The 15,616-nt window shown below is 35.6% G+C and overlaps 1 protein-coding gene across 1 annotated transcript in view; it reads left to right on the top strand.

Moving 5' to 3' along the window:
* PPP3CA (protein phosphatase 3 catalytic subunit alpha) overlaps window positions 1-15,616 on the top strand; it is a gene marked incomplete at its 5' end in the record, with an annotated part of 243,798 nt that overhangs the window by 190,005 nt on the left and 38,177 nt on the right. Inside the window, one exon of the mRNA XM_007948861.2 lies at window positions 936-1,010. Within this exon, the coding sequence (XP_007947052.2) occupies window positions 936-1,010 (75 nt within the window). The remainder of the gene's footprint in view (window positions 1-935; window positions 1,011-15,616) is intronic.

The following is a 15,616-nucleotide window of genomic DNA, read 5'->3' as shown; positions in this document are numbered from 1 at the left end:
GGCACCATCTAGTTCTTCTGGTCTCATAGTTGTATAGGATGCAGATCGGCTGGTGTACCAGTCACTAGGACTGATTGTTTCCATGAATTTTGGTTTTCTTCTTTCTTCTTTGCTCTTGACGAGGGGAGACCCACTGTTGCATCTAGATGGCAGCTTGCTAGCTTTTAAGATCCCAGTCGCTACTCACCAAAGTAGAAGGTGGAACAATGTTTTGTATAGTACGTTATGCCAATTGAGCTTGATGTCCCCAGCAACTATGGTCCCAAGCCTGCAGGATCAACTACTTGGTCACTCTGGGTAGCGGGCCGTGACCAAGCAGTGACCACAACCTTGCCCCTTGTCAGTTCTGCTATACACCTGGTTAAAGACTTTTTAAAAATCAAATGTTTCTACCAACATACTCATTTTTAATCAGTATACTCAAACTGTTTCAAATATATTAGTTTGTCAATTATCGATTTTTATTAAACACAAAACCATGTTCTTATCACTGTACTGGGTCCTCTGGGGAGTGAAGAAAACAAAATCCAGCATTTACATAATTCCTACTGAACAGAAGTTCATGTTCTGTTTGATCTGGTTGTTGCAGCCTCATTGTGCAAATAAGTGAAAATTCAAAAATAACCAGTTTTCCCCTCTTACATTTAAAATGTATTTACACTCACATCTTTAATTAGTATATTGTATTTGACCTATAGCTAGTAAATGCTACCATTAGATTTTGTACTACACATAAACTAATAATTTTAGAAATATAAAGCCATAAAGGCTGTTGTCATTTATGATTTTGATTTTATAGGTACTCCTTTATAGGGGACTCTATATATAAATTGGCTTTGTTATTGCTAAGATTGCTCATTAAGAACTCCAGAGTAGTAGTTGTTATAACAGAAAATCTATACTTTTTTTGTTCTCTTTTTTCTTTTTCTTTTTAGTGACTGAGATGCTGGTAAATGTCCTCAATATCTGCTCAGATGATGAACTAGGGTCAGAAGAAGATGGATTTGATGGTAAGTGCCTTGAGCTTTGTGTTAATGCCTTTTCCACATAATTACTTGGCATCTCATTGTTAACTCCAATGGGAATTTTCTAAGGTTTCACTCATATTTAATTTATAACATACTATTGAATATGAGAAAGCTTTCTTATTTTCTTCTTGCTTTTGAAAAGTATAAGAAACACAAAACATGAAAGAATTTTTCCATTGCTTTGAAAACATTGTTGAATTAGTAATCTGAATACACGTATCAAATTTTCATGTTGCTAAGTAAATGATCTTTCACTCCTTAGTAAAAGAAATAATCCTTTATTTTCTAGGAAATGTTACTATTTAGTGGCAACTTTAAAAATACCTTTTAATAGGGTTGTTCCCATCAGTTATTCAAATTATCATGTCTATAATAAAATAAACCATTTATATATTGGTATGTTAGTATTCACGGAGCTCTGGTGGTACAGTGGCAAACACATTCATCTGCTAACCAGTAGGTTGGTGATTTGAACCCACCAGGCACTCCACAGGAGAACGATGAGGCAGTCTATTTCTGTAAAGATTTACAGCTTTGGAAACTGTATTGGACAGCTTCTGTAGTGTTCCTATGAGTTGGAATCTATTTCGATGGCAGTGGGTTTTGGGTGTGTTAGTATTCAAGGAACCCTGGTGGTTACTGCTAACAGAAAGTTCTGTGGTTCAAACTCAGCAGCCACTCTTGGGACAAAGAGATGTGACAGTCTGCTTCCAAAATATTACAGCCTTGAACACCCTCTGGGGCAGTTCTACTCTGTCCTATGAGGTGGTTATGAGTCAGAATCAACTCAATGACAATGTTTTCTTTTTTTATATTAATAATCATTTTCATTTACTATTTTTTTTAAATCTGGAATAATGATTAAGCTATGAGGCATTTTTGTTTTCAGTTTGCTTTTTTAGTAACCTTAAAAAATTTTCAGTTACCCTCAAAAGTTACACTTTTTTGAAAAATAATGCAAAAGGTCTATGATGTTAAAGATGGAGGGAAAGAATCATGTTGAGTCATATAAAAAGCACCGCAAATTGAATGACACATAGCAAGAATATAATTAGAAGAGGAATGTGCAAGAGTAAACTTTAGTTTCATAATATTTATTAAGTACTTACTAGGGTACCCAGGATTCTAAGATGAATTAGCGATTTATCCCTTCAAAAAGTTATGGTCTGATTAGGGAGTCTGATAGGTAAACAATCGATAAAATAAGATAAAATATAAAATAAATGGTGAAGGTGGCTGGAGAATGTAGATATTATAGAGGGATAAAATGGATAAAATTTATACTTTTAAAAACTGCATATAGGTAAATGAAAAGAGAATGTGGCCCTTTCTGAAAGTTAGTGTCTAAACAGCATGATTTAATGTTTACTTCGACTTGGACAAGACACATCCCTAAATAGAGAATACCTAATGTGGCAGACAAAAGTAAAATAGATATGATTGTATGTTCATATAAATAGAGTCTGTATGCATAAATAAATTTAAAGTGTACAATTTATTCCTACCTTCTCAATTTTCTGTTTAACTTCTTTTGCCTCTACTGTCTCCATAAACTCATTTTGAGTCATCTCACATTCTAAGGGAATGTTGACTGTAGTGAAGGAGAGAGAATGGAGGTATAAAAGAAATAATAGTTGTAAAAACTTACTTATGCAAGTGTATTAGTGTATTTCAAGCTATTCAGGAGGTCAGTGGACATTTTATGTTGTATCTAGGTTGTAGATATTATATATTATAGTCACAGTGTGCTACAGTTAAGTTTTCCAGGGATGGTTATATCACTTAAAGGATAATATTTTCATAATGACAGACGTTTTCCTAAAGAATATATAACCAGATAATCTAAATTTTAAGTCAACATTTTTTATTAGAGACCTTTCACTGTATTACTTTCATTCTTTGAAAGAAAGATTAGTGAGCTTTAACATAGTTATATTCCCCTATTAAGAAAGCTCCATTTTAATAGTCAATTGGCTAGTGTATATAATATGTACAATATATTAGAAATATGATATATAGAATAAGAAATAGACCTACATATGTTTGTAATTATATATTAATACATTCACTCAGCAAATACATATTGAGTACCTACTGTGTTCCAAGTACTGTAGCCAAACATCCCTACAAATTTCAACAGTACAGGTAATTCCCGCACAGTTAAATATTGCCAAGATTAACTCAGTATTTACTTCCCTTCTGGTGAGCTTTCTTCATCTACCCTCTCAGTCACTGACTTGAAAGGATTTATTTTTGTGACTAACTCTGCTTTAACATAATGAGTTCCAGTTATATGAGTGCTTGTCCTTTTTTATTATTGTTGTTAAGATATATATATAACACAGCATTTGCCAATTAAAAATTTTTCACACATACAATTTAGTAACTGATTACATTAATCATGTTGTGCAGCCCTCACCAATATCTGTTGCCAAATTTTCCATCACCATAAACAGAAACTCAAAAGAAGCACATGTCCTTTTACAAACACTTGGAAGAAGTTTTAAATTTTAAAGAGACTGGTGAAATCTCACTGTACCACCCTTAAGTCTTATGTCAGTCTTGAAGGAAAATGTAATTTTGCCATACTCAGGGCAAAATTTTGTCCAGTTAAAATTATAGGTATATCTGAGCAGGCAAAAGTTTTTTTGGCTCACCCAGGCTCCTGCTGGGTACCATTCAAGACATGTCATCAATCTCTCTTGGTTAGCTTCTGCCTTACAAGTAAAGGAATTCAATAGCCTATCTAGAGAAATGTTGCTGTTTTAAATTGGCCTGGGGTTCTTTTATGTTGAAAATAAAATATAAAACTTGTGCTATCTTGTGAAGTTTGGAAGCAGTTTAATGCCAATGAACATTTTGAGGATCTAATTTATATGTATTGGGGTCTTTGTTTCCTGTTTCCACTTCTGATTTTGGATGACAAAATGACAGTCTGGTTTCAATTTAGGTTATTACTCACCAGAACATTTCGGAGAAGCAAGAAACCCAAAGTTAATCCTCATTAATGAAGAAGACTCATTGCAATGCAAAGATTAGAAAGTGATCCCAAAGTAGATTCTAAAGCTAAGAAAAATGGAAAGTCAAGCAAACTATAACACAAAGATGTCTTTCTTGTTCTGTTCGCTGCCGTGGATTCAGATCCGACCCATAGCAACCCCTCCTTGAGTTTCAGAAGCGATATCACTACAGAAGTAGATTGCCCAACCTTCCTTCCAAGCAGTGGCTGGTGTGTTTAAACCGCCAGTCTTCTGGTTACCAGTCAGATGCCTTAGGCACTACACCAACAGAGCTCCTAATAATGAAAGATGGAATAACAAGTAAATATTAGAAATCTAATGGCACATTTATGAGTTAACATTTCTTTGAGATTTCCATTTGGGACTTTTTTTTAAAGGTCCTTTTTTTAAGAGTCTAAAATCATAGACTCTGAGATCACCCATTTTTTTAAAAAAACAAATTACATTTAAAACTATGATATGTGCTAAGTCTGCCTAACAAGAGAGTTGCGAAGGTGAAACTGAAATCCTGTAGAATAAAAAGGAGCAAAAAAAAAAGATAATAAAACCAATACATTTCAAGCCAAATATAGTTTCAGGCTGCACTGGAAAGATTTAATATTAAATTAGAATTTATGTATATGCTTTCATCTAAAGAGCAAACCATATGGTAGAATTCTTATTCTTTATTCACATTTTTGCCTTATCCTAATGCTAACCACATTAGGATAAGGCAAAAATGTGAATAAAGAATAAAAGTTCTACTACGGGCAAGTCACTGAATATGGGATCAGAGCAGCTTTTTGCATGTCTCTGTGAAACCATCTAAATTGTATACAAGAAAATTATCTCCCATCATCTGCTTTGAATTTTTAGATAATTTTTTGTATCTCATACATAGGTTCCAGAGTGTCTCTTTACTTCTTTCTGTGTAACATTAAAAGTCAGACAGGACTTTGCAAACACAGAGCTGGAAATTAATGAGTAGCATTTTACAGGTACTTCAGGAATAGTCTGTACGTTTTTATTATATTATTTTCTATCAAAACTATTTATTTGCCATGATGAATATTTGACAAGATGTAGCAAAAAGTATTCGACACTAATAACTTTTCTATAAAAATGCTTTGAAACCCTCAAAGTAAGGGATTATCCCCAAATCAAGTAATTATTTTCCACACCAAATCCACCATTTTACACATGATTGGTTCTGAGACTATTTACATATACTCAAAACCCTCGCAGGATTTGATTCCTTGGTTTGGAGATTTAAGATCATGTTTTCATGGGACATCCCCTTTAATTGGCTTAGTAACATGGTTAGTACCTCTGTTCTACCTCTTAGTTCATGATGTAGTGCCTGGGGTCTTAAAAGCTTGCAAGCAGCCTTCCAAGGCACAACAATTGATCTCTATTGGTCTGGAGCAACAGAGGAAGAATAGTCAGAAACAGAAGGAGGATATGGAACTTGTGGCTATTTGCCACCTTAAACAACTGCCCTCTTTGCCCAAGAGACCTCAAATAATGGTGCCTGGTTACCATTACTGAACATTGTAATCAAAGATCCTATAGTGGAATCTTGGTCAAAGGGGGAAAAAATGCAGAACAGAATGTAAAATTCTGATGGACTCCCAACTTTCTGGAGTCATAGAGACTGGATGAACTCTGAAACTATGTCTTGAGATAATCTTTAAACTATAAACCAAAAATATCCCTGAAATCTTCTTAAAGCCAAGCAATAATTAATTAGCAAAAAAAATGTCTCCTTTGAGTATTATACTCTTTCAAGGACTAGATATATGGGATCAAAATGACAGCAGCAATTCAAATGATTAGATAGGATTCTTAGGGGGCAGTGATTTTATGTAAATGAGAAATGAACAACTCAGAAATGGAGGGTGAGAATGGTTGCAGAACTCGAATATAATCAGTATAACTGAAATGTAGCTGTAGAGACAGTTTAATTTGTGCACTTTGCTGTAGATATTGTCAACAACAAAATAAATTTTTAAATTAAAAAAAAAAAACCCTAAAGAGTGATTAAATTACATTTGCAAATTTTATCTTAGAAAGGCCCCTCTACTTTAGTGCATCTGGCAGCACATATACCAAGAATAGTTAGCTCAGATTTTATCTTGTGGCTATAATAAGTTTTTTTCCGAGCAAACTATTTTGGCTTCTTATAATGTGCATTCTCTGGAGAAGGATGTCATGCTTGGTAAAGTGGAGGGTCAACGAAAGAGGGGAAAGCCCTCAATGAGATGGATAGGCATGGCATCTGCAGCGATGGGCTCAGGTATAGTAGGGATAGTGAGGCTGGCACAGGACTGGGCAGTGTTTTGTTCTGTTCTACATAAGATCACTATGAGTCAGAGACGACTTGATGGCACATGACAACAACAACAACATAATGTACATGTCCTATTTTAATTTAGTAGTTGGAGGGTATTAAACTTTAATTAACATATATAAAGACAGAGTGAAAAAGAGATCTAGGGAGCACAGTGCTAATGTGATTCTTGTTTATCAGCATTGAAGAGTCACCTGACATTGGAAAGCAGAGGAGTAATGTTATAAAATCAGTATTGGAGAAAAAGCAAATACTTTTTCCAAGCTTGGAATAATGAACAAAAAACTTGGAAACAAGCTTGGAAAAAGAACAAAAGATGAGTAACGATATAATTTAGGAACTTAATAAAGTATCTCAAAGTTGAGGTGATTAGTTTGAACAATGATAGTTGTCAAGAATAAAATAAAAATAAGAAGAGACGCATTCAGAGTACTCCAAAGTGAAGAGTCAACAGAACTTATTGACTTAGGTAAGATGTCAGAGGGAAGAAAAACTAATTTTGGTGGTTAAGACCTAACTGCCTACTAGAGGATAACATTTGTGGAAAAAGTCCTTCATTTTAAGGAAAGATGAGTTCAATTTCAGACACAATTTTCAGAAATAGATAAGCAGGAATTGGAAATGAGCAGGAAATTGGGAAAGAAATCTGGACTAATGACAGAGGCTTATAATTAAAAATCATAATTGACTCTATTAGAATGAATGAGGTCTCTGACTGAGGTTGTTGATATGAAGGAAAATATCAGAAAATTGAGGACTGAACTTTGAAATTAACCCTTCTTGATGAAGCTGGAGTAAAAAGACAAGCAAGTGAAGGCGAAAGAAGGAGTAATAGGGGATGGATCACTTGAACTGGGATTGTGTAACAGTTCAGGCAGAAGCTAGCTGAAAATATTTTTACCAAATGTAGGAAAATTAATGGGAGATATAAAACTGGCCAGAAAATGGTGTTTCAGAGCTGTGGCTTCAGATTATTGAAAGTAGGTGAATAGCAAAATTTATTTTATTTTTATAATGTCACCAAAAGGAAAATGAAGTCATTGAAAAACACAAAATTAAATTCAGATTACCTCAATTTTTATATATTTTTATTTTATATATTACTTATTTGTATGTAATGACATTTATTCATGGAGTACTGTTTCTGTGTATTCAATGGTAAACAAAACAAATGTGGTCTCTGCCTTCCTTCATCAAACTTAGAATCTAATGCAACACTAATTTAAACATTTTAAACATGCTTATCATACAGAGGATTTAGAGGGGTTGAGGCAGGGAGCATGAATTAGGATAAAATATTTGATAACTCAAAGAGAAACAGAGAGACAGAATCAAGGACACCTTCCTTGTCCTCCTCTACTTCTGAACAGGCAAAGAACAATGCTTTTTATATATTTTGCTGCTTAGTAGAAAATATAGCCGTGTGAGAAGTCTGTATAACTTTTCCAAGAAATTATATGGAAAAATGGAATTCATTTGACTAGTTTTAAGTGTTCTTACCTTTTTTTTAGCAACTGAGTTTATACTCTGTAATTGAGGAAGGAGAAAGTAAGGTATATGAAGAAGAAAGATTATTCAGTGTTTTATAGAAGGCTTTGTAATAATTTTCTCTTAGGTATTTGTTAATTATCTTCAAAGTTTTATTGACTTTTTCCAGTTAACTAGTATTTCTTCCTGTAATTTAGAAGTGAAATCATTTTTTCCACAATAAATTTATCCTTTATACTCTGTACCATTTATAGTGAAGGTAACTCTTTTTCCATCTCAATTATGCTCTTGAAAAAAGAAACAAATTATTATGCCAAGTTTATCTTTAAAACTGAAACAGGTTTAAAAAAATCGATGGGCAATTCCTAGAGTTGGATGCGAGCTTCTGTCATATTTACGGCTACTGACATTTTGGGGTCACTTTTGCATTCTTATTTTAATCTGTGTCAAGTGTAGCCTATAATATTTGGTTATAGTAATTACAGTCCTTTTGAGTTCCTACTTAAATGGTGCAGTAATATAGGCATCACAGGTATCATTTTGTCTTCATAATGTACTATCATGATTTTTCGTAAGTATATTTCTTCATTACCTAGCATAATTTTCATATTACATAGAAGCTGAGACTTTGCAGAACAAACTAACGGTTAAATAATAGCCATATCCCTGTTACAGCTAATTGTTTGAATGGTGCCCAACAATGGCAAGAATATTATGCTCACAGTAAAATAATATTCTAGAAAATATTCCAGATTTTATGCTATAAAAATCTATATATAATGTAGTATATCTTCACACAGTTTTAAAATAATCTGTTTTTATAGAATTTAACATTAGAGTTTTCCTTCGGCTAAGGAGCTCTGGTAGCATAGTGCCTAAGGCACTTGACTGCTAACCAGAAGGCTGGCAGTTCAAACCCACCAGCCACTCCTCGGAAGGAAGGTTGGGCAATCCTACTTCCGTAGTGATACTGCCTCGGAAACCCAAGGAGGGGTCACTATGAGTTGGAGCCGACTCGACGGCAAATAACAACAACAACAGTGATTAGCCAACTTATCCTGAATATTAGCTATTACAGTTGTAAGCATATAGTCCAATTCAATGTATTTATAAATTTTGAAAAGGAGCTCTGTGTTACACAATAAATGGGAAAAAAGCATATGCTCTGTAACTTTCTTCTTGATTTAAATTTTAATTTATTCTTTATTTGCGAGGCATCAAAGTGGAACATTGTTTTTACTAAATGAAGGCAATGACTTTGTATATATTTATGCCTTTATATTTTAAAAAATTTGTCATAAACAGTATAGAGGTAATTGGCATGTGAAGCACAGAGGGAACTGTAGTGAGTAAAGTCAGCTTGCTGAAAATTGATTCCCTAAAAAAATAAGATATATTTTCTCTCTTGTTTTTCTGGCAAAGCTTTCATGATTCTCTTTGTACTGGGGCATTTTATGAGTCCAAGTGCTCCACTTGAAGAAGAGATGGCACTTTGATGAGTGTAATTAATAATTGATTGAATAACTGCAGACAGTTATTGTTAAGAGTCCATGGTTTGTAAAACATTCTGTTTAGAGTAATGGTTTGATCTTTGATGGCAGGTTTAAAGGGCATATGAAAAATTTTAATAAATACTCAGAAAAACTAATTTTTAAGATCTTTTTCTGTGAGGTAGTGTATTTTCACTCTTCTAAAAATCTATTTAATTCAACTTTATTCTTAGCTCATGAGGAAGTATGAAACTATTCTCCCATGTATTCTCATAACTCTTATAGAAGGGGAAGTTTTGGTTCTCCTATTTGGTCAGTCCATCATTTTGAGGTGGTCCATTTTTTTCTTGAAGCAAAATCAGAAGCATTGGAAAGGTGTCACTACTGATAGCATTCTTAACCTTAGTAAATTTGCTATGGTGTAGGGTACAGCCTTTAGTAAGAGAAATTTAGCTGTCAGAAGAACTGGAATATTTACATCTGCAGCACTGTTTTCATGATGTAGTGCCTAAGGCATTTGATTGCTAACCAGACGGCTGGCAGTTCAAACCCACCAGCCACTCCTTAGAAAGAAGATTGGGCAATCTACTTCCATAGAGATACCATCTTGGAAACCCAGGGAGGGGTCACTATGACTTGAATCAAATCGACAGCAGTGAGTTTTTTTTTTTTTTTTTTTTAAATAATAACAAATTTTGAGTACTTACCAGGTACCAGAGCTCTATGCCAGGTGCTTAGCCTGAAGTAGCAGCTAGTACAATACATGTTGCATGTATTTCTTGAATATTAAGAGTGAGTGAGCAAGCGCATTACTTATTTAACTCTGCCATCCATTGATAAAGTAGGCCATTCAGCCTACTACCGCAGTGAATCTAGCTCTGGATCACCACTTTTCAGCTGATGAGTTTAGGCAACTGAATTAAACTTTCTGTTCTTTAGGATCCTCCTCTGTAAAATGGAGGCAATATTACCATCCTTGTTGTTTCTTGTGAGGATTAAATGAAATAATGTAAATAAAATAGTTATAGCAATAAATATTACAGTGAGCATATCCCTCATCATACAAAGGAAAGTGCAGCCTAAAGAGGTTTAATAACTTTCCCAAGGTAGCAAAGCTAGTGAAGAAGTCAGCCAGGACTCAAACTCAGTCCCCTTACTCTAGAACATAAGTCCTTCACCACTGTGCTGTTCTGCCTTTCACATGCCGATTTATTTGCAAGTCCTAAAATACTTATATGGGTCATTTATTTATGTTCTGAAGCCTTACAGTACAACCAGAACACTGAAAGGCCATTACCTCCTGGACATTATTTTATTAGGCATTTCAAACGTTAGCTATGTTGCTCTCCTGTAATATGTCTTCATGGTTGATCAGTACATTTCTGATTACCACATCCCTTTCTGCTGATAAGTTGATAATACATTTAGGTGATTTTAAAGTCTTACAATCTGGGAACCATTCTGCCTATTTAAGTTGCCCGTTCAAGGCTGTGCTCTGAACACTGTCCAGAACCTAATGTTCATTTCCTTGTTCACTATTTCGAGGAAAATCTTACTGTATCGCCTATGTACTGGCAAAATACCCTGCCTCGTTATTGTATAGCATCAGAAGACTGTTGAGTGATTTTGGTTCGAAAAAGCTCAATACATATCAGTGTCTCAGCCTTTCTGTGCTTGCCAATGAAAAAATACATTATTTCTTTCAACTTGCTTTTAAATACCTTATTGTCAAACATAGCTTAAACATAGGGACATCTAAGCATTATTTTATTATGTCTGTCTGTTTTTTCCCTCAATTAGCATAATTTCAGAGACAGCATTCAAATATCCTAGTATTTGATTACTTAAGAATCTAAGTCTATAAATCCTTGTTGTTATTGTTAGGTGCTATAAGTCAGTTCTGACTCATAGAGATCCCTCATGTACAATAGAACAAAGCCCTGCCTGGTCCTGCACCATCCTTGCAGTTGTTGTTATATTTGAGCTCATTGTTACAGCCAGTGTGTCAGTCCATCTCATTGAGGGTCTTCCTCTTTTTTGCCGACCTTCTACTTTACCAAGCATAATGTCCTTTCTGATACAACGTCCAAAGTACTAAGTCTCACAATCCTTGCTTCTAAAGAGTATTCTGCCTGTACTTCTTCCAAGATAGATTTGTAAGTCCAGAGAGTCCTGAGTTAAGTTCTAGTTGAATGCATTCTTTTAGCACTTAGCATGTATGCACAATTAGGTCATTAACAAATGCCTTTTTAAACTGTTATTTTCTAATCTGTTCAGGGAGATGAGACATTTAGGTATATGATTGCTTCTCCTTTACTCAGTAAATCTGCCTTATTAGCTTGACATTTGTTACTTCATTCCATTCACATTTTTTTTTTCCTTTTATGTATTTATTGCTGTCATTTTAAGGGATCCATCCAAGTAGGATTTCACAGGCTATTAGTTTCTTCTTTGGTAAACATCCAGAAACGGAAATGCCCCTGAATGTAGGGTGAATATAGTAGTTTTTCGAAAAATCATTTGAAGTTTTCTGATCTACTGAAAAGGCTTTCATTTTCACCCAAGTCTGATTGATGCTTGCTGCTCATTTCTATGACTCTTCTGAGGAATGATTGAAGGGACATAGAAGAAACATGGCATCTATGAGGACAAAAGTCCACAGAAGCAAATTATAGCCTGTCAAGGAAAGTAACTTTTAACTAAATAATATTTATTGGTCATTTCGGAGCAGTCTGTGCATTTTCAAGACTTCCTATCTAAAGAATTCAATAATGTTGTTATAACAAGAAAGGTGAAGAAAAACAAATCCCAGATGATACCAGCCTTCCTTAAAACCCATTACACAGGAGTATTTTTTTAAAGGTTTTATTTTATTGGATTTTCTGTTGCTTTGAAAGTGGGATATAAGACAGAATAGCCATATGCCAAATATCACACTGCTGCAAGTTCCATTACATGCTAGATTTTAGTTGAATTGAGTTAAAAAAAAAAACATCTTGAAGAAGTTCCCAATTTATGGTTTGGATTGAGCTGGAATGGCCTGCCATTATGTCTCAATTTATCATCTGATAGTATTGAATTAGCATTCAAATGCCTTAGGCACTATGCTACCAGAACTCCTAACAGTTGAGTTAGAATCCAAATTTGAAAGATATTCTAAACATTCTAGGTCATAATTCTTAGAAAGGTTAATTTTTAAATGGCTTTATTTTTTCATTTGTTTTCTGGAGGCACTTTGTCTTCATCTAAGTTATGGGGTAGTTATACTTTGTCTTAGACAGTCACTAAAAGTCAAAATTCAGCTCAATAGCAATGGATATTGGGTATAATAGAGTAACCGGTTAACTATCTGTGGTAGTTATGTTTATGTGTCAACTTGACTGGGCCTGGTTGAGTGGCTGGGCAGCTGGTGGTAGTTATTCCCCATGATGAGACTGGCAATCACCTCCATGGTGGGATCTACCACAAGCAGCTGAGTAGCTGCTTTTGGGAATGTGTTCTGTTTCCTGTATTTAAGGAGAAGCCTTGGGAATGGTATCTAGCATATGGTACGCTTGGACCCTGCATGTAGCCATGTCATTGTTCAGGAATCTGCTATGCTCTGCCAACCTTGGGACTTTCAGTGGACCTAAGTTAATGGCCTGCCATGTATATGGTTTGGTAACATCGGGACTGTGCCTTTTTACTTGTCAACCTTGGGACTTCTCAGTTTCAGCAGCTAGCAGCTGCGTGAGTGAAGAAATGTCTCTAGCTCCAATGATCTGGGAGCAGGAGGCAGAGCTGGACCCTAAGGTTGAGGGGCTTTCACCCAGCCCCTAGAGCTTGGCACTTTGAACTTGGACTTAAAGCCTTTTTAAAAAAATTTAAAGTAAGAATAAACTCCTGTTTGTGAAGGCCATCCCATTTGTAGTATATTCTTGTCAGAGTGGCACTAGGTAACCAGAACACTATCCATTGGGCTATTTTGTGAGGGACAGAGCCTAATCTATTTGGACTAGCTTAAACTAGCACTGTCCCTAAGCAGAAGGAGTTCTGGTGGCACAGTGATTAAGAACTTGGCTGCTAACAAAAAGGTCTGTGGTTTGAACCCACCAGCAACACTTCTAGAGATGGATTTGGCAGTCTGCTTCCATAAAGACTGCAATGGTGGAAACTCTATGGGACAGTTCTTCTCTGTCCCGTAGAGTTGCTGTGAGTCAGAACCAACTCAGTGGCAATGCATCTTTGGTCCCTAAGTGGATAAGCAATGCAGGATTCCCAAATTTATGGCTCGGCAAAGATATCCTGTAATGATTCTAAAAGCTGAGTAGCCAATTTCTAGATGAGCAGCAGTCTCCAGGTTGGAATATTTGTACTGCTAGAGTTACCCAAACATGTTCCAAGGGTAATTTTAAGAAAACCAATGCTCACATCCTCGGCCCCCGTATGTTCCTTTTCTTAAAATTGATCGGCCTGGGAGCTCACCTGAACTGAAGGCTGGAGGTCTCATGCAGCTTCTCCCTTGCCACCTCCTCTTTCTCAGTTTTCCTGCTTGCATTTTAATAGAAAGACATAGACCTCACCAGATATAATCACTGTGAGTGTTGCCTTGAGATGTAAAAACTTCTAGAATACTATACAAGGAGATACTGGAAAAATCCAATGTCTAGGAAGTTTCTCTAATCAGGGCAGCATATACTACCTCACATTACTATCCTTAAAGGATGCATTCCAATAAAATTTTGTTTCTGTGTTTTCTAAATATTTATACACACTATCATATATTTGTGCTGTGTACTACTAATAATTGAAACATTGGTTATCTAACATTTAGGGCTTATCTCAGGAAATTTTTTGAAATATATTTCTAAACATTTTTGAGAGCAAAATATAATTTTTTGATCACTGAAAATACTGTTTTACTCTCAATATACATATGGAAAAATATACGAATAGAATATATTTATTGGGAGTGAAATTGGGCAAGTGAAATGGAAATATAATTTCAAAGAAAAAAGGAATAATATAAGATTTTTAAATATCAATGAAGAGTTTGTACATGAGTATTTCTTTAAATGGATGATGGTTGGGATCAAATTATTATTGTATTTCTATGCTTGGTGTGTTAGTCTGGGTTCTCTAGAGAAACAAAAACCAGCAAAGCTTATAAATACATATATAGAGAGAGAAATTTATCTTAGGAAAATGGCTCATACATGTATAGCAGCCTGCAAGTCCAAAGTTCCCGGATCAAATGTCAAGCTGGAGGCTTTTCCTGGTTCCCACAACCGCAGGGGCCCAGGAGCTCAAGGCTGTCAGTCAGTACACTGGCTGTTGACTCTAACAAATGATGAATCCAAGATCTCCAGGCCGAACAGTGAACTGCTCACTCACGGACAGTTGTAGGCAGCACAGCAGAATCCTGATCCACAGAAGAATGTCTCTCTTCCCAGGATGTCCCTGGATGATATACTGGAAGCAGGCCACACTCCTAGGGAAACTCCCCTACAACAGATTGGCCACTCAGAACACAGTCATCCAATCCCATCATGGGAACAACCACACAGAAGTGGGGTCCAGCCAAGTTGACACACAGCTCCAACTATCATAGTTCACCCCTTGTCAACTTGGCAGTTGTACACATCTTCTTAACCATATATAATGTCTAAATAAGGACAATTATAGAGTCATATTTGTGCCTAACATGATATGCTAACACACATACAATCAAAATGCATTAACCTTATTTACATTTCACAGTTCATAACAGAAGGAAACAAAAATATTTGATGCACATACACAATGAAGAAATACAACAATCACAGTCCTCAATTCTGCAGCTGGTCACGTGGTCATAGTTGATATTTAGAACTTTGCCTGGTGGGGTGACCCACACCTTCATTCCTGAAGGGTCTGGGCCCTTAGCAGTCATATCAGAATTGGGTTACTGTAATTTTCCATTGACTTTAATTACAGGGCATGGTAGTACTAAGAGACATCCTAAAGAATCTCATGTATTCCAGACATGTTCTTCTTTACCTCCATTATGTAAAGCCAACCCAATTTCCCCTTGGTAATCAGGATCTATCACACTAGAGATAGTACAATAATGCCCTTCTTTGTCTCTTGATCCAGAGGCATGAGGAAGCCAAAATGGCTGGGTGGCATTCTTAATTTCCAGTTCAATGCAATCAGTATTGTGTCTCCAGGTGGGAGTGTTCCTTCCTGGGACTAAGATCTCCAGACCTGCAGAGTATAGGGTAGCAGGGACAGGAATCAAAA

This window comes from Orycteropus afer, unplaced genomic scaffold (genome assembly GCF_000298275.1).
Source record: "Orycteropus afer afer isolate SDZICR_OR568_19922 unplaced genomic scaffold, OryAfe1.0 scaffold00229, whole genome shotgun sequence".
NCBI classification, from domain to species: domain Eukaryota; kingdom Metazoa; phylum Chordata; class Mammalia; order Tubulidentata; family Orycteropodidae; genus Orycteropus; species Orycteropus afer.
Note: the sequence above shows the minus strand (reverse complement) of the source record. Positions and strands in the feature narration are given on the sequence as shown.